The sequence below is a fragment of the Pelobates fuscus genome, chromosome 2, assembly GCF_036172605.1.
Source record: "Pelobates fuscus isolate aPelFus1 chromosome 2, aPelFus1.pri, whole genome shotgun sequence".
Classification (NCBI taxonomy): Eukaryota; Metazoa; Chordata; class Amphibia; order Anura; family Pelobatidae; genus Pelobates; species Pelobates fuscus.
In genome coordinates this window covers 351,405,843-351,425,465 of record NC_086318.1, presented here as the reverse complement: position 1 = coordinate 351,425,465, position 19,623 = coordinate 351,405,843, and the positions used below count along the sequence as shown (strand labels likewise).

At 43.4% G+C, this 19,623-nt stretch overlaps 1 protein-coding gene across 1 annotated transcript in view; it reads left to right on the top strand.

Annotated features, from left to right (window-relative positions):
• The window catches only part of EDARADD (EDAR associated via death domain), a 76,450-nt gene that overhangs the window by 22,918 nt on the left and 33,909 nt on the right, over positions 1-19,623 (top strand). Inside the window, exons 2-3 of the mRNA XM_063441361.1 lie at positions 15,906-15,964; positions 16,498-16,537. Of these exons, the coding sequence (XP_063297431.1) occupies positions 15,906-15,964; positions 16,498-16,537 (99 nt within the window). The remainder of the gene's footprint in view (positions 1-15,905; positions 15,965-16,497; positions 16,538-19,623) is intronic.

Here is a 19,623-nt window from a genome sequence, read left to right as displayed (position 1 = left end):
TGTTTCATTGTTATGGAGGTCTGACATACACTTACATACTTTATTGTTCAGATGCATAAGCAAGCCCAGAGTATCATGGGGCAATAAGGTTACTCAGAACACTTACCTCCACTGCTCTATTCACTTTAAGTCCCCTTCAGGACTTTTAGGTCCAATCGCACCTGTATATTTAAGGATCAAGCAAATTTCCTTAACAATTTTTAGGAGCAAGTATGAACCATGACTCAATTCATGTTTAAACAAATATAGGATTAACGTGCACGTCTGCCATTTAGGTCGTGTTGCTACATGTAATATTTATTTGATGTGGAAGTTTCATGTCAGGAGACACTTCCAGGTTTTATATACGCAGTACTGGTAACACCAAACAGATATTAGTTTTTAAACAGTTTTAACCCTATCACATCTGTGTGTGTGATGAAAACACAGTCATTTATTGAAACATTGAAATATTGCAAAACAGCAACAGTCTAATTCCAGAAAACAAAACTAAATGCAATGAATGCTGTTTGAAAAAAGCAGAATACAATTCCCAATCTATATATTTATATAACTTTATAATGTGTAATAATATCTATTTTTTTTTTATTTCATACATATGTATTTTAATGATAAAACAATCTAATAAAATGTTTTTTATAAGTCAGTCTGGTAAAGGGATTTTATATATCTATGTGCGAAATTTACTGTGGAGGGGAACCACAACATGTATTTTCTGCACAATCTGATAACGATTGGGTTGTGCTGACACCCGATCTTGTTGGGATCTGAGGAAGAGTGTGCCGTATGCTCATGTTTAACAGAGCTTGCAGTGCCCTCACTGTTAAATTTAGTACATTTGAAAGAAGTATTCCAACCAAAAAACTGTGGTTTTGGGTAGAGTAACCGTTTCTGAGGTGGTCTGCAAACACTTTAGAAAAATAATAGAAGCACTAAAACTTACTTATATTCTATCACAGTTCTCACTTCAGCCCGGTCCTCCTTGGCTGAGGAAGGTCAGGGAGCAAACACTGATGGCAGGGAGCAGGGTGGTCGATCGGCCATTGGCTGGCTATTGCGAGCTTGCTCTTATATTGCACAGAATTGACATTAGCCAACCCGGACCTTCGTTCTGGGCTGGTTAATGAGGCTGCTGTAGGTGGGGTTTAAAAACGCTGCACATACAGACTCCAGGCATCATAACCACTTTAAACCACTGAAATGGTCCTGGTGCTTGGGGTTAACTCTTTAAGCCTCTACACAAGTGCTAAATCAGCACTCAGTGTTTGAGAAGCCCTGATAGGCTGCCCAGCCAGGCAGCATATCATTGTAGTGCACATGACTATCAGGTTCTCGTGCACCCTTTGTGTGCAGGGATGCTGATTGCATCGCAGTCACGCTCATTTGCCAGCCACACCCCTCCATCCAATGACAGACCTTTCGAAGTAGGTAGATCTGGAATATTTGTTTGATTTCCCACCTGCAGTATTTGAATACTACATACATGATATCAGTATCAGTACATGTGTATAGATGATATGTGTCCAGGAAAAGCATTCTGTAGGGATTATGCTGCCAGGAGTACCTTGGTCTGCTCCATATGCAGGGTGACCAGATTTGGAAAATTAAAGAACCGGGACACCCATTAGCCAAGGAGGCAAAGCAGGGCAAGCCGCGGTGATAACTGTGCCGCTCTGGAAATCAGGTAAGTAAAAACACCTTTTAAACAGTGTTTTTACAACTATAGTGACAAGAATACTTTGTATCCCTGATACTATAGTGTTCCTTTAAGAAAATTAAAGGAACATTTTGGTCACCATAACAACTTCATCTAAATGCTAGGAGTTAAATCACTCTCAAAAAGTTTTACCCCAAAGACTATCTCTAACGTCAGATCTTCCGGTCACCCAGCGGCATGGGTGCCGTTGATTGGCTAGAGCGGTCAGCTGATACTCTAAGCCAATTGGTAGCTACCCATTCATAATTTTTTTTTTTTTTTACTACTGATTGACTTAGAGTGCCAGCTGACCACTCTAGCCAATCAGCAGCAACTCTACCCGTCATCACTCTGTGCTTCCTGAAGCTTAGTTTCAGAAGTCTGATCATGCTGGGGGATCTGAAATTCAGTGATGAAAGTAGTTTAGAAATGTTTTAACCCCTTAATGTAATAAGGCCCCCAGGGGCCTACTGGCACCATAACAACTAAATTTAGATGAAATTGTTATGGTAAACAGTGTTCCTTTAAAAATGCCCAATATTTCTACATCTAAAAACAAACAAACAAACAATACCTGGGGAGATGAGAGGGTCTAAAGTCTGCCTGCCAGCCCAGGTACCAAAACCTCACAATTTGATGTCTCGTTCAGTCAGTCCTTTGTCCGGGATGAAGTGGAGGGATCACTTCAATTGTCTTCCAAGTTGTCCTTCCTGCTCCAATCTCCTTTTCTTCTCCTTCTTTTGACACTGTCTTTTTCTTTGGACACAGTCTTCTCTCCTCTTTTACCTTTCTGCTCCCTTTTGCTCCTCTACCTTTCTCCTCCTTCTGCTCTTTCTGCTCCCTTCTGCTCGTTTTACTTTTCTGCTCCTTCTGCTATCTTTTGCTCCCTTGTGCTCTATTTTGCTCTGCTGCCTTTTGCTCCTTCTGCTACCTTACCTTTCTGCTCCTTCTATTGCTTCTTCTCCTTCTCGGTACCGCATGCGGGGGACTGAAGGAAGACATGACGTTGCGGAGTGACGTCACTGGCACAGCATGCTCAGCACCGCGGATTGGACCATTGCCAGCAGCTCAGGATGAAGGGACGGGGCATAGCATGGAACCCCCATCTTAGAAGCAGAGGGGTCTGCCGTCTATGGCCTACATCTTTTGCTGGTGTTGGCAACGGCAAGTTGGAGCGGTGCAGCGAGCGGCTCTCTAATTCAGTGGGACGGCCTTGCACCCCTGTTAGTATTAAAACTGGGACACTTATGCGTCCAGAGAAACTTTCTCAGGATGCTGGGAAACACTAACCCAGGACGATCTGGGTTAAACCGGGACGTCTGGTCACCCTGTCCATATATAAGTAGTCAAGCCATTTGCTAATGTTTGACTCCTTACCTGGGGTCTGCCAGGCTCCGCCTCTCCTTCCTGTATGTAGAGCCAAAGGTTCCCAGCATATTGGCTGAGAGCCTTAGTTCATAAATTTCTACCAATAAGCTAAGTCCTGCTCTGCCAGGTTTACCTCAGTCAGAGATCTTCCAGTTGTTAGCGAGGCAGGGACCAGTGATATCCTAGAGAAGGCTAGCAAGGGCACACTTGCCTCCCAAGTTGCAATCATGTAGGAGTAGTTGGCTGCAGCTTCTTAAAAGGAGTTTTTTCTGAGTACCTGAAGATGCGATAGGATGACTTGTAGCAGAGTACTGCAGGATTCAGGCAGCAGGCAGGATTTGGGCATTTGCTAACCCAGCAATATGTGGCTTTTTACTTGCCCCTAGCCAAAAGATTCCATCGTTCTCATGTTTTTTATGACCTAGGACACTGGGGTAGGCAACCTTCGGCACTCCAGATGTTGTGGAATCCATCCCCCATAATGCTCTTACACCCACAATGCTGGCAAAGCATCATGGGAGGTGTAGTCCAAAACATCTGCAGTGCCGAAGGTTGCCTATGCCTGAAGGTGGTTCTACTATAGTAAATATTTTATTGTCAGCATTTGCCTGATGCCTTGATAATAGCAAAATGAAATGGGGATACAGTGTTGGGTCTTGATCCAGGGGTTTAGTACCACTCCCATCATTTATCCTTAAATATGAGCAAAAAAGTGGAATTGTACATTTCATTCACTCCTTCGTATGGTAATAATCTTTAGGACCAGTGAATGTAACACAGAGATTTTCCCACCCCTGCTCCACTTAATGGATAAGTAGATATTTAATACCTTATACAATTTCACGGTACTTGGAAAACTATTTTACTGATATATATGACTTCAGGGTACACCTTGTGATGTATTTAAGCTCCTGGAAGTTTGTTGTGTTATATGTAACAACTGTAACATTGATTAATTACTAGTGGCAAGCTTTTAATTTTAACCTTAAAGCGGCACTGTCATGCCGAACTTACCTTTCTTTAATCGATTCCTCTTCACTTCCTCTGTCAGGATCTGTTCTTCATTTCTTCCTGTCTGCTCTAGTTTTCTTTAAAACATAAGTAAAAGTAGGGACTACTTTGTCTTATGGAGGTTTCCTACGCCTGACCATCTCTGACCAGCGGAGGAACAAAGTGTGCTTCATTTCCCGTGGCCAAAGCAATTTCCCCACAATGCTCCCTACTACGGAATTTCGTCCTAACAGAATGAGAACAGTTTGTTCATCCATGTTAGGACAATTTGGGACTTTGTTCGTATCGGAATTTCATTCTTTTTTTTTTTTTTTTTTTTTTTTTTAATTCTTTATTTTGTCAGTGTTGTAGTTTAACATACAAGTTTGCCCTGTCACAACGGCAGGTGTAAATCAACATCAATACAGATCATACTATCTCATAAGCAAGGGAAGCGTTACATATTATGCGTATTCAAGGTGAGACAGGTATTCTGTGTTACATGCGGTTCAAGGCTGTAGTCCGCTTTGCTGTGGTTGTCGTCAACACTATTTTTTGTTTAAGATGTCATGTTGGCATACAGTTTGGTTAGGTCCACAGTTACCTTTGGTGTCAAGGGTTTAGCCCGTCGGTGGTGCCACCTGGTGATGGTCATAAATTGGTTACGCTGTGGTGTGCTGGGGGTCTTGGGTCAGTTGGGGGTGTATCCGTATAGTTGGATTCAGGCTGGTTATCAGTGACCCAACTATATGTGGCGTGTCAGGCTCGGTTACAGCTGTCGCCCGTATCTCGTTGAGTCTCGGTCAGTGTTTCGTGTAGGTCGCTGGGTTCGTGTTAGTCCGGTCGTGTGTTAGCTTGTTGGTGTCGGTGCGGGCGGGTGTTGGGCCCCTGACCTGGAGGAGGACATGGGGGGGGGGGTAGTAAGACGTCATGTGATTCGTGGGAACCTACCATGGGTCAAGTAGGTCTGCTTGGTTGAACCTCCTGTATTGAGGTGTATGTCAGGGAGCCTCACCCCGTACTAGTGGTGCGGTTAAGTATTACATGGGGTCGTCAGGTGAATGGTGGGGTAGCGGGTGCCGGATAAGCATATATACAAATAAACATAAATGTAGGTAAATAACATTTTAAGCGAAAAGTGATAAGGTTAAGTGATCTTAATCGAAAGTCCCTTCTTCGTCACTAATGTCCGCATCAGCTCCTGATCAGTACCGTTACTCATCATAGCGTCCTATGTAACCGGTGGTGGTACAGCTTGGGAGCGCGGGATGAAGGGTATAACTGTGTTCAGGTCCCAGGATCTTGCTGGTTGTTCTGGTGTCACCGGTACGGCTGATATGCCCAGTTTTCGTAGAAATGGTGCTGCTTCTTCCATGGTGTGCAAGGCATGTACGGCACCGGCTTGTGTGACTACTATGGAATTGTCCGCTCCCCATCTATACGGCAGGCCTGCCGAGCGTAGCTGGGTAGTAACGGGTCCGCATGACTTCCTCCACAATAAGGTAGCCCTTGACAAGTCTTGAAAGAATAGTAAGGTGGAGTCCTCAAAGGTAATTGGTGTCTTGCCTTTAACAGCTTGCAGAATATGTATTTTGTCCTGGACGGTGTGGCATCTTAAAATAACGTCTCTGGCGAGGTTGGATTTCGTGTTGTTTGTCGAGGGGAGACGATATATACTTTCAGCGTTCATTTTGCGGGCCACTGCTGGGGGCAGTATAGTCGTGAGGAGGCGCCTTATATAGTGGGGTAGTTCCTCTGCCGATATCGCGGCCGGGATCCCCCTGATTTTTATGTGGGTTCGGCGGTGTCGGTCCTCCATGACTGCAAGTTTCCCCATTAGGAGTGTTTGGTTCCGTTGGAGTTGGAGTATTGTGTCCTGTACTGCAGCGATCTTAGTGTGTGCGTCTTGTACGTTGTCGGTGACTGCTCCCACTGTCTCCCTGATCTCTCGCATCTCAGATTTGAGCTTTGCGGAATCTGCGTCCAGTAGTTTGTGGATACTGGCAAGGAGTAATTTTAGGTCCCCCTTTGTGGTCGGGGCAGAGTCATCTTCGGCGGCTATATTTAGGGGTGCTGTTGTCACTATGTTTGGTAGTACCTCTGTTTGCCTTCGTTCCGGCCTCTCCGACCTCTCCGGCCTCTCCGGTTCAGATTCGGCCTCACTTTGGGATTCTTCCGGTGGCAGAGGAGGTTCGGGTCGTGCCGGTCTTTGGAGCATGGCCCCGATGTCTCTGTTGGCGGGCCCGGTAGCCGACTTCTGCGATCTGCGGCCCATGGTCGGGTCGTGTGACAGCGGCTCTGCTCCTGGCTGGTCTGAGAAGTTTCTCCACAGGAGTGACTCGAGGTCTGTGGTCGTCAGCGGTCAGTAGGCCTCAACTCGGCGGCGCCGCTTAGGTAGCCTCTGCGGCTGAAAAAAAGGCATCAGCCGGCTCAGCACAACTTGCTGGATCAGGGTGAGTAGGATTGCAAGGTGGATTGTTAGTATTTTTGGCTGGATTTAACGGATTGAGGGTGACTCGGGAGGAGGTCAGGAAAATGGCGTCTTATCAGGTCTGCATGCAAGCTCCGCCCCCCGGAATTTCATTCTAATGAAGGAAACTCCGATCCTATTAGTGCCACTGCTGCATCTTGCAGCCGCTTAGTAGATAGCTCCCTAATTCCCACGTTATTAGGGAGCTATCTACCAAAAGGCTGAAAGACTTAAATTGTTCTTTCAGCCAAACATACTAATACTGTCAGGATTACAAGTTGATCCAGCATGCAGTACTGTGTCACACCTAGGAGTAATGATAATGTATAACCGGACCTTAGAGTGGCCAGACTTAACGTTTCCAAAAATAGTCAAAATACTTGCCGAAGTCAGGAACACAGAATCAGACACAAAGATGAGGGAAAGCCAAAAGTCAAGAATACCAGATATCAGGCAAGTCAAAGCCAAAGTCTAATACCAGAAAATCAAGATCAGGAATGCACTCTCAGATAACCATAGGCATGAAATCACGACAGGGCAATGAGCAAGAGGAGAATTGGGTTTAAATACCCCTCCTGTGGATCTGATTGGCTGTAACCGGCCTTTGACCCCAAAGGCAATTACCAGGTTTCCATGTGCATGATTGCTGCTCGGCACAACTTTTCCTGTCAGGATGGTAATGTTGCTCGGCACAACTTTTCCTGTCAGGACAGTAAATTCCATTAACCACATTTTTATGTGCGGATGAATACTTGACATTACCCCCCACCTGAAGACCGCCCACCGGACGGGCAGGACCAGGTTTGAGACGAAACTTTGAGCGTGAAAAGAACAAATTTTACGACCAGCATGGATATCAGAAGCCGAAACCCAAGAATGGTCAGCAGGCCCATACCCCCTCCAATCAACCAAATACTGTAAGGAACCACAAGAAAACCTGGAATCAATGATGGAGGAGACTTCATACTCCTCCTGTCCAGAAACAACCAAAGGAGGAGGGGGAACAATCGGACTTGTGTACTGATTGCAAACAAGCGGTTTGAGCAAGGACACATAAAAAGTATTAGGTATACGTAAGGACACTGGAAGGGCCAGAGAATAAGAAACAGGGTTGATTCTCCTAACCATATGAAAAGAACCAAGGAACCTCATAGCAAACTTCATGCTGGGAACCTTCAACCTGATGTTGCATGAGGATAACCAAACCCGATCACCCACCTTGTAAACTAGATTGGCACTCTGCCGTTTATCCGCATGAAGCTTAAAGCGAGCAGCCGCAGGTTCAAGAGCGGAGTGAACCTTAGTCCAGGTATCACGAATAGAGGTAAGGTGATCATCCAGAGTAGGGATAGCCGTATCAGAAAACACAGCAGGATGACGACCCATATTGACAAAAAATGGACTATGCCCAGATGAGTCATGGGTAGCGTTATTCCTTGCAAATTCGGCCCAGGGCAATAATCCAGCCCAGTTAGACTGCGTACTATTCACAAAGCAACGTAAATACAGCTCAAGTGATTGGTTAGCTCTCTTAGCCGTGCCATTAGTTTGGAGATGGTAAGCAGAGGAAAATGACAATTCAATTCCCAACTGTTTATTGAATGCCCTCCAGAACCGTGGCACATATTGGGAACCCCTGTGAAACACAATATTTTGAGGAATGCCATGTAGCCTGACAATATCGCATATAAATATGTGCACCAGGTCCTGAGACAATGGCAATTTTTTACGTGGAGTAAAGTGTGCCATTTTGGAAAAACGGTCAACTACCATAAGGATGGTATTATACCCATTGGAACTAGGCAGTTCAACAATGAAATCCATCAATAAATGAGACCATGGGATACTGGGTATAGGAAGTGTCTGTAACAATCCACACGGAAGTTTATGAGGAACCTTCGAAACTGCACAGGCAGAGCAGGCTTCTACATAACCTTTAATATCCCTCCTGAGTGACTAACACCAAAATGACCTGGAAATGGCAGATACAGTTTTAGTAATACCTGGATGCCCAGCGGTCACATTGTCATGGAATACCTTCAACACCTCTTTCCTGTCAGGCAATGGAATAAACAATTTATCTTGAGGTTTGTTGCAAGGTGCCTGGGGCTGAGCCGCCATGATAGCACGGAGCAAAGAGGACGATAAAGAAAGGAGAGTGGATGCAATAATACACTCAGGAGAAATAATAGGGGATGTATATTGTTCTAGATCTGATTCAACGTCAAATTGCCTAGACAGGGCATCAGCTTTAACGTTCTTAGAACCGGGTCTGTAGGTGATAATGAAGTTAAAGCGAGACAAAAATAATGACCATCTAGCATGTCTAGAAGACAGTCGTTTGGCATCCCCGATATATCTAAGGTTTTTGTGATCAGTAATAATCAGAATGGGATACTTGGAACCCTCCAAAAGATGTCGCCATTCCTTAAGCGCTAGTATGATGGCTAACAGTTCTCTATTACCAATGTCATAGTTACGCTTGTCAGGAGACAACTTTCTGGAGAAGTAACCACAAGGATGCAAAGGGGCATCCTGACTCTCTCTCTGAGAAAGAATAGCCCCGACTCCTGTTTTGGAGGCGTCAACCTCAAGTAGGAAAGATTTAATATGTCAGCAGATGCGAACATTTGTTTAAGAAGCTCAAAAGCCTTTGTAGCTTCTTTAGGCCATATAGTACAATTAGCCCCCTTGCGTGTAATATTGGTGATGGGGGCTATGAAACCTTTGATGAATCTCCTGTAATAGTAAGAGAAACCAATAAACCTCTGTATGGCTTTTAACTCACTGGGTAATGGCCATTGTAGAACAGCCTCTAGTTAGCGAGGATCCATTTGGAAACCAGAGGCACAAATGTTATACCCCAAAAACTGAACCTCATGTTAATCAAATACGCATTTTTCAAGTTTACAATAAAGACCATTTTTAAGCAAAGTTTGTAAAACTTGTTTGACATGATCAAGATGAGTTTGGATGTCAGGGTAATAAATAAGGATATCATCCAGGTATACAAGCACAAAAGAGTAAATATAGTCTCTAAGTTCATCATTAATGAAGTCTGGAAATATGTCCGGAGCATTACATAACCCGAAGGGCATAACAAGATATTCGTAGTGCCCAGTCCTAGTGTTAAACGCTGTCATCCATTCATGAGCCTCCCTAATTATCACCAAATTGTACACACTCCTAAGGTCAAGCTTAGTGAAGATCTTAGCACCCTGGAGTCTATCAAACAATTCAGATATAAGGGGAATGGGATAGGCATTATTGATAGTAATCTTGTTTAATGCCCTGTGGTCTATACAAGGTCGTAATTCTCCATCTTTCTTAGCTACAAAAAAGAACCCTGCACCAGCAGGCGAGGATGATTTACATATATGGCCCTTACTTAAAGATTCCTTGATGTACTCATCCATGATTTTACTTTCCTGTGGGGATAGGGCATATACCGCTCCTTTAGGAGGCATAGCCCTGGGCAACAGATCAATGGAACAATCATAAGATCTGTGTGGAGAAAGAGCATTAGTCTGGCTTTTACTAAACACCTCTCTAACCTCCCAATACTGTATGGGAATTTCGGAAGTCAGAGACATAGCAGCGGGTAAAGCAACAATGTCCACTTTTCAAGAAATGGTTAACATGCAGCTTTCCTGAAGTCTCTACCCCATTCCAGTACTTCCCCTCTAGTCCAGTCAATATGAGGGTAATGCTTGATGAGCCAAGGGAACCCTAAAATGATAGGACAAGAAGGGGAAGCGATTATCTGGAAAGTAATGTCTTCCTTATGCAAAGCTCCTATCGTAATGCAAATAGGCAAGGTCTGATGGGTAATAAGAGGTTGAGATAGGGGTCTCCCATCAATAGCCTCAACCGCTACAGGTGATGATCTCTCCTTGTTTTTTTAACAAAATACAAATCAATAAAGTTACCAGCTGCATCTGAGTCAACCAGGGCTTTGCATGAAAAGTTCTCCTCGTTGCAAAAGGCGGAAATGTCAAGAAAAAATCTGCTTCGGGAATTACTAGAGGAGATATCCATTACACCTAAGACCTGTCCCCTTAAGGTTCTTAGGTGCGGAAGTTTTCCGGACGTATAGGACAAGCATCTCTCATATGCCCTTTCTTGTCACAATATACGCACAAACCCTCTCTTCTCCTATAATATTTCTCTGCCTACAGTCCTGTAACCCCTAACTGCATAGGTTCGGGTTCAGACAGCGTCGAGAGGTCAGGGACAACAGGTTTGGGGAATTGAGGTGCTAGTGACATAGTCAAACGTCTAGTTCTGTTTCTAGTAATTTCCCTGGTCCTGAGTCTTTATCGATCTGCATCACATAGATAATAAAGTCATTTAACCCCTTAGGTAGGTCTTTGGCAGCAATTTCATCAAGTATAACTTCGGATAATCCTTTTTTAAAAGCAGCGATTAATCCGTTGTTAGTCCAGTCTACCTCAGATGCCAAGGTACGAAATTCTATGGCATAATCCGAGATAGACCGGTTCCCTTGTTTGATATGCATTAGGGCAGTGGAGGTGTCTTCCTCTCTGCCTAATGGTTCAAACATCAGTTTGTATTCCGCCAGGAATTTCTGGTAACAATAAGTGATATTACTTTCTCACAATGGATTAGCCCAGGTTAAGGCCTTACCTTTAAGTTGGTTCATCAGATACCCAATCTTAGCTCTATCTGAAGGAAATGAACCAGGTGAGGCCTCAAAGTGGTACTCAATCTGATTGAGAAATCCCCTACATTCCTGGATATTACCAGAAAAATGCGGGGGAGGAGATAAGGAGATCATAGGTGCCTTATATACTATAGGTGGAGGTACATTAGGCAGTGGTGACATAATCAGAGAAGCCTCAGGTTGTAAATGAACCGTCCTAGTAAGGAGCGTGCTAAAAGCCTGGGCAAATTGATCCATACGGTGATCATTCTCCTTTAGCTTTCTCTCACAAGCTGCTATGTGCTGACACAATTCTGCAAGATCTATGGCCCTGTCGTAATGTCAGGATTACAGGTTGATCCAGCACGCAGTACTGTGTCACACCAAGGACTAAGGATAACGCATAACTTAACGTCTCCAAGAATAGTCAAAATACTTGCCGAGGTCAGGGACACAGAATCAGACACAAAGATGAGGGAAAGCCAAAAGTCAAGAATACCAGATATCAGGGAAGTCAAAACAAAGCCAAAGTCCAATTAAGATCAGGAATGCACTCTCGGATAACCATAGGCATGAAATCACGACTGGGCAATGAGCAAGAGGAGAATTGGGTTTAAATACCCCTCCTGTGGATCCGATTGGCTGTAACCGGCCTTTGACCCCAAAGGCAATTACCAGGTTTCCATGTGCATGATTGCTGCTCGGCACAACTTTTCCTGTCAGGATGGTAATGTTGCTCGGCACAACTTTTCCTGTCAGGACAGTAAATGCCATTCACCACAATTTTATGTGCAGATGAATACGTAACAAATACTAATTAAAGATTAAATTTGACCCAAAACAAGACACTTTCAATTGCTTTCAATCAACCAATCAGAGAGTTATGAGTCAAATTACACAGCATGGGAAAATTCCAAATAACTTTCCCACCCTGTGTAAAATAACACAGAGCACTCTGGTTGGTTGGATTTCAAGCCAACCAATCAGAGTCCTGTGACAGGTAAATGTAGAGACTTACCTGCCAGTCTCTTGCCAGTTACCTGCTTAAACCAATCAATCAGAGCGCTCTGTGCCTAATTGCAGGGCGTGGGAAGGCGTTATAAGCCTATCCCCACCCTGCGGAGCTTAATCTGCGCGGTGCCCTCCATGGGTGAAGATGGATTATTCTTTTAGCGTCAGGGTTTTTTTTCCGTTTGATTTTTTTTTTGCACTCAGGTTCTTTATTTTATTTTCAAAGTTCGACGGGTATTATGGAGTTTTATTTGGCCTTTTTGGGGGCTGAAAAAAAAGATTTTAGAAAAAAGAAGACATCAAATGGTAAGTTTTTTTTTTTTTTTTTTTTACAGGTATTTTGTTCTCTTGTTCCCCCCTCACTATTTTTGGGTGAGGGGGTGGTAGGTAGGGGACTAATTATTTTTTTGTGTGGGCGGGTGACTAGGGGCTTGGGTACCCCTAGTAACCTGGGGGGGTAACATTTTCATTTAGCCAAAAGGTCCTCCCCTATTGTTATTTATGGCCCCAACCCGCCGCTCAGGGCAGGGGGCCAGAAGGAGGACAATAGGTCCCCCTCTGTTGTTAATTAGGGCCCCCACCCGCCGCTCAGTGGTGGGAGCTGCAGGGAGGGCAGGACAATAGGTCCCCCTCTTATTGTTATTTAGGGCTCCCACCCACCGCTCAGGGGATGGGGCCAGGGGGAGGACAATAGGTTCCCCCCATTTTTATCTAGGGCCCCCACCCGCCGCTCAGGGGTGGGGCAGAGTGGAGGACAATAAGCCCCCCTCCATTTTTATATAGGGCCCCCACCTGCCGGTCAGGGGTGTGGGCCGGGCGGGGGGGCAATAGATCCCCCTTCAGTTTAATAGCCCCCACTTGCGCAGCACGGGTGGGGGCTCGGGAGGGGGAATACCAGAGTTTTTTGTTTTTACTGTTGCTCACTGTTTAGTAGACATGCCCCTACTCGCGGCATAGCGAGTAGGGGCAGAATTTACTAATACTAAGTAATCTTTACTTAGTATTAGTACATTTGGCTGAAAGACCAATTTAGGTCTTTCAGCCTTTTGGTAGATAGCTCCCTAATACCGTAGGAATTAGGGAGCTATCTACTAAGCGGCTGCAAGATGTAGCCGCGGCACGAATAGGATCGGAGTTTCATTCATTCTGACAAAGTCCCTAATTGTGTCCTAATATGAATGGAGAAACTGTTCTCATTCTGTTAGGACGAAATTCGGTAGCTTAGCCGGCGTCCTGTCTAAGTGACAGGACGTTCGGGAAATGTGAAGGGAGGCTTCGCGGGAACACGGGGGAAGGTGAGAATTGTGGGAAAATTGCTTTGACCACCAAAAATTAAGCACACTTTGTTCCTCTGCTGGTCAAGTATAGGAAACCTCCATAAGACAAAGTACTTTGTCTTGTGTTTTAAAGAAAACTAGAGCACACAGGAAGAAATGAAGAACAGATCCTGACAGAGGAAGAGAAGATGAATCAATTAAAGAAAGGTAAGTTCGGCATGACAGTGCCGCTTTAAAGGATCACTATAGTGTCAGGAAAACAAACCCGTTTTCCTAAAACTATAGTGCCCTAAGGGTGCCCCCACCCTCAGAGTTCCCCTCCTTTGGCGCTGATTAAAACCCCTTCAGCAGCTTACCTTAATCCAGTGCCGGGCTCCCTCGGTGCTGGTGACCTCTCCTCCCCCGCCGACGTCAGCTCCCGAGTGGAGCTGAATGCGCATGCGCGACAAGAGCCCCTCGTGCATTCAAACAGTCCATAGGAAAGCATTTCTCAATGGGGGGGGGGGGAGGATCTGCTCCCGTTGCAGCTCTCTCCAGCGTGCGAGTTAACGGCCCGTGGCAGTAGGGCAGGGCGGCGGCCGTCCACCCCGTCCTCCGCTCCACTAGGCCGCAGTCCGCGGGGTATCGCCGGAGCGGCCAGAGCTTCAACGTGGTACTTGTGGGATCAGGCAGCCTCCTCTTCAGTATGCTTTGGTATCGATTTAGGTCTGTTTGTTGTGGGATTAGCTTGTTTAAGTCATGGTACAGGCCTAAAATTCCTGGAGCTCAGCAGACATGCGACTGATCCGCTCAGTGGCTCAGCCCCGCCCCCCATATACACAATTTTAAATAGAACATGATTAGGATACATATTGTAAATACAGTTTCAAATAAAACATGATAAGCATACATATTGTAAGTACCTAGTTGTGAGGAGATTAGGAAAAGAAACAATGTCAATAGCATTCTTACAGATGTATATTACCACTTATAAAGAAATACTATAACTATCTCCACTATCCATGCAATTTAAAGTGACAGTGCAAGTGTATATACAAGCACAGAGAAAAAGTGTTATGTGCAGAAAATCCATTGAGCAAATTAAATACAATTAAATAAAACTAAAATTAAGTCAGGGTGGAGGTGGATACTTGTTACATTCCCTCTATTGTTTTGCTTGGACTAAATATTATATTTTGAATTTAAAAATTCTAATTAATTTAACCCCTTAAGGACCAAACTTCTGGAATAAAAGGGAATCATGACATGTCACACATGTCATGTGTCCTTAAGGGGTTAAAAAATGACAGATTTCAAAGTCATTGTTAAGTCCATTGGGAATGAGGGTGTTTAATTCAAATATCCAACTCATTTCTGTGCAACCTAGACTTTGAATAAAATTACCCCCCCTCCAGTTCTTATTTATCTGTTGGATCCCCATGAATTCCAACAGGGAATGGTCAGAATTGTGAAACTTTTGAAAATGCAGGGGTACCTGATGCTGTTGGTACTGTCTCTTGATATTGTAAGCATGTTCACATATCCTAGTTCGTAATTGTCTAGTTGTCCTGCCTATATATTTTAATCCGCAAGGACAGGTTAACATATAAATTCAATTTTGTGTATTACATTTTATCAAATCCTTTATTTTATATAACTGTCCATTAGCTTCAAAACCTATTTTTTGATAGCCAACCACATTCTCCCCACCTTCCACATTTCTCATCGTAAGCTGTGGCTGATTGAAATTAGTTTTTTTTCCCCAAATCCAGGTCAGATGTAATAGGATATATTACAAAGAATTATGTGTGCTAACACTGCAGCGCATCCCCCCCAAAAGTTATTTTGCACCGAAAATAGATGTGCTTATAGAAGGTGGACCTGTTTTCTGTTATTCTTTCTTGCTAGAATGCAAAATGAAGATCATAATGCAAAGTAACACGATCACTCACTTTTATGATATTTGAGCATACAAAGAAAGTCTTTGTTTTACAGCTTTTTTTTTATTCTTTATTTCTCCATCTTGGCAGACATAGTGATAGATCATTAGCATAGTGGCTTGTGCAAAAGCCAAGTAACATGACATGTATTTGAACAGTGTTATATATTAAGCAACCAGAGACACTGCATGTTCATCGTAAGTAATATCTTCGTCACCGTCCACCAAGGAGTTTTTGTTTTTTAAATAACACTTAACAAACACTAACTTGTGTCCCATTCAATTTTTAACAAGTTGTTCACTTATGCTATCTTGTGATTTGCCCTCCTCTCTATACCACCTTTTTTAAGATTCATTTATTTTTGGTGTGTTGTTGCATTACTCTTTGGTGGATATAGTTGCGTGACCTAGTACATACATGGTACATTCAAGTAGAAGTATACATTGTGTATTGCGACTCGTACAGTGTTTGTTTTACAGCTTTTAACCAAATTTTGTTATTATTCCAATAGATCATGAAGCCATGGAGCCTGTGGAAGACACTGAACCCAGTACTTTGCTATTTGAATCTGTGAGTATCATTTCATGCATGACATGATTTGGTTTTAAGTTGATATATTTAGTATATGGATCAAAGTTTGGAATGGAAAACATGGAGATATATTTATTAAGTTAACACTGAAGCAATTGTTTGCTAAAGCGATACATTTGGTACAGTCAGCATAAAAACACTATTTGGAGGTTTAAAGAGACACTCAAGCCATCACAAGCGAAGATACATTTGTCTATTAGAGCAAATTCAGTTTCTATTTACTTAGAAGTCAACAGTCGTTTAAAACAAAATGCAACACATTTTCCTTTTCCAGATTAGCAGAAACGGCGTCACTTTGAAATGTATGTCTCATGGAATGAAACCAATTGTGATATGATTGAGGGAATGGCACAGAGGCAAAATAGAACGTCTGAATGAAGCGTAGGATAGGCATTACCACACTGTGGGTAGAACCACTATTTATAGTGATTAGCTATATAAATGTTTACAGAAGATAACATTATACTATGTATTCTGTGACATAACAAGTAACAAGTATCTTCTTCCAACAGACAGAAAAGTATCCAGTCCAAGATACTGAGATTCCTAAAGGTACAGTGTACATTCACACACGATTAGTTCTCTGTTAATGGTATAATAGTCTGACAGTCAGGTAGAAACCAATCTAATGAAAAGTTGGATATTCATTGATAGCTGCTTAGACACCTGCAGACCTATAAAATGTTATCTTCTATATTGGTGTATGATAATTTTAAGTGTTACGTTAGAGTAGGAATTAAGGGGAAACTCTATGCACAAAAACAACTTTAGCTAAAAATGACATGACACTACCCAAATACAAAACAAATAAAACATACTATTTAGTAGATATACCCCCAATGAAAACATGCATGCAGTTAATTGTGATTTTTTTTTCTCTTTTGCTACCTTTGCAAGCCATCATTTCCCTGCCCAGGCTTTTTGTGGCTGTCCAATCAATTCCATTGCAGCTCAATGAGAAGTCTTTGCAGGGCAGGTGTACCGGTCGGTTGCCTACCTCTTGAGTTTAGCTCCATTGAGCTGATTAGCAGCCAGGGGGTGTAACCAGGTTAATACATTGAAATAACAATTTCTATTGAAATTTGCACTTTTTGTAAAATAAAAAAATAGGGCACAATCTTCACACATAAAGCAAGATACAGTGCTTTAGGTATTTGGAGTATTCATATAATTAAGTGGTTTTGGTGTATGAAACATGCCTCTGCAGTCTCAACGCTGAGTTCTCTGCCACTTAGGAGTTAAATCACTTTCTTTATGCAGTTCTAGCCACATATCCTCTGGCTGTGACTCACACAGCCTCTAAGGAAAAAAACATTAACTTTGTACATTTCAGTATGTTTACTTTAGAAGTATTTATCTCTGTTAATAGATCTTTAATCATATACAAGACTGCTGTAGGCTCTGGCAGGCTATTAACCAAACATGAGATAAGAAATTCTAAATTAAATATACTGTGTAATAAGGTACCGTATATACTCGAGTATAAGCCGACCCGAATATAAGCCGAGGCCCATAATTCTACCCCAAAAAACTGGGAAAACTTATTGACTCGAGTATAAGACTAGGGTGGGAAATGCAGCAGCTACTGGTAAATTTCTAAATAAAATTAGATCCTAAAAAAAATATATTAATTGAATATTTATTTACAGTGTGTGTATAATGAATGCAGTGTGTGTATAATGAATGCAGTGTGTGTGTATGAATGCAGTGTGTGTGTATGAATGCAGTGTGTGTATGAGTGCAGTGTGTGTATGAGTGCAGCGTGTGTGTATGAGTGCAGCGTGTGTATGAGTGCAGCGTGTGTATGAGTGCAGTGTGTGTGTGTGTGTATATGAGTGCAGTGTGTGTGTGTGTGTATATGAGTGCAGTGTGTGTGTGTATGAGTGCAGTGTGTGTGTGTATGAGTGCAGTGTGTGTGTGTGTATGAGTGCAGTGTGTGTGTGTGTATGAGTGCAATGTGTGTGTGTGTATGTGTGCAGTGTGTGTGTATGTGTGCAGTGTGTGTGTGTATGTGTGCAGTGTATGTGTATGAGTGCAGTGTGTGTATAATGAATGCAGTGTGTGTATAATGAATGCAGTGTGTGTGTATGAATGCAGTGTGTGTATGAATGCAGTGTGTGTATATGAATGCAGCGTGTGTATATGAATGCAGCGTGTGTATGAATGCAGCGTGTGTATGAGTGCAGTGTGTGTATGAGTGCAGTGTGTGTATGAGTGCAGTGTGTGTATGTGTGCAGTGTGTGTGTGTGTGTGTGTATGTGTGCAGTGTGTGTGTATAAGTGCAGTGTGTGTGTGTGTATGTGTGCAGTGTGTGTGTATGAATGCAGTGTGTGTATGAGTGCAGTGTGTGTATGAGTGCAGTGTGTGTATGAGTGCAGTGTGTGTGTGTGTGTATGTGTGCAGTGTGTGTGTATAAGTGCAGTGTGTGTGTGTGTATGTGTACAGTGTGTGTGTGTATGAATGCAGTGTGTGTATGAGTGCAGTGTGTGTATGAGTGCAGTGTGTGTGTATGTGTATGAGTGCAGTGTGTGTGTATGTGTGCAGTGTGTGTGTGTGTGTGTGTGTTGCAGTGGTGGGGGGGTGGGCAATTTTATTATTTTATTTATTATTATTTTTTATTATTTTAATATATTTTTTTCATTATTATTTCTTATTATTATTTTGTATTTAATTATTATTTTTATTTTCGTCCCCCCTCCCTGCTTGATACATGGCAGGGAGGGGGGCTCCTTCCCTGGTGGTCCAGCATTGGCAGTTCAGTGGGGGGGGGAGAGGGGGCTGGCAGAGCTCTTACTTACCCGTCCTGCAGCTCCTGTCAGCTCTCTCCTCCTCCGCGCCGTCCGTTCAGCTCTTCTGTCAGCTCACACTGTAAGTCTCGCGAGAGCCGCGGCTCTCGCGAGATTTACACTGGGAGCTGACCGTGGTGCTGAACGGACGGCGCGGAGGAGGAGAGAGCTGACAGGAGCTGCAGGACGGGTAAGTAAGATCTCTGCCAGCCCCCTCTCCCTCAGTCTGTATTATGGCAATGCAAATTGCCATAATACAGACTATTGACTCGAGTATAAGCCGAGTTCCGGTTTTTCAGCACAAAAAATGTGCTGAAAAACTCGGCTTATACTCGAGTATATACGGTAATATAAAAATGTGTTCTCTTTTTCAGTAAGGTTTTCTAGAGGTGTGGTGAGTCCCCAGAAGTGGTGTAGATATCGCTGCATAAACAAATTGAATTAATTTCTAAATGGCAGATATTTGAGCAGTTAGACTTCAGGGACATGACGCACCCCATAGCAGCGGATGGGGGTCCTAAATAAGACTGAGGGGGGGACCTATTGTCCTATCTCCCGGCCTCTACCCCTGAGCGACGGGTGGGGGCCCTAAATGAAAATGTTACTCACCCCCCAAGGTGACTAGGGGTCCCCAAGCCCCCACCCCTGAGGGGACAATGGGCCTATTGCATGGGCCTGGAGCGGCAGCTTCATCAGCCCCCATGTTAATCTGGCCCTGCATGTTTAAAGTAAATTGTTACATGATGCAAACTATTTTATGCTATTATATTAATTAGAAACTTGACGGTGCCCTGCGGGGAAAAAAATCGAAACTTTCTGACTGTGTAATTTTGTCTCATATATCTAATGTTA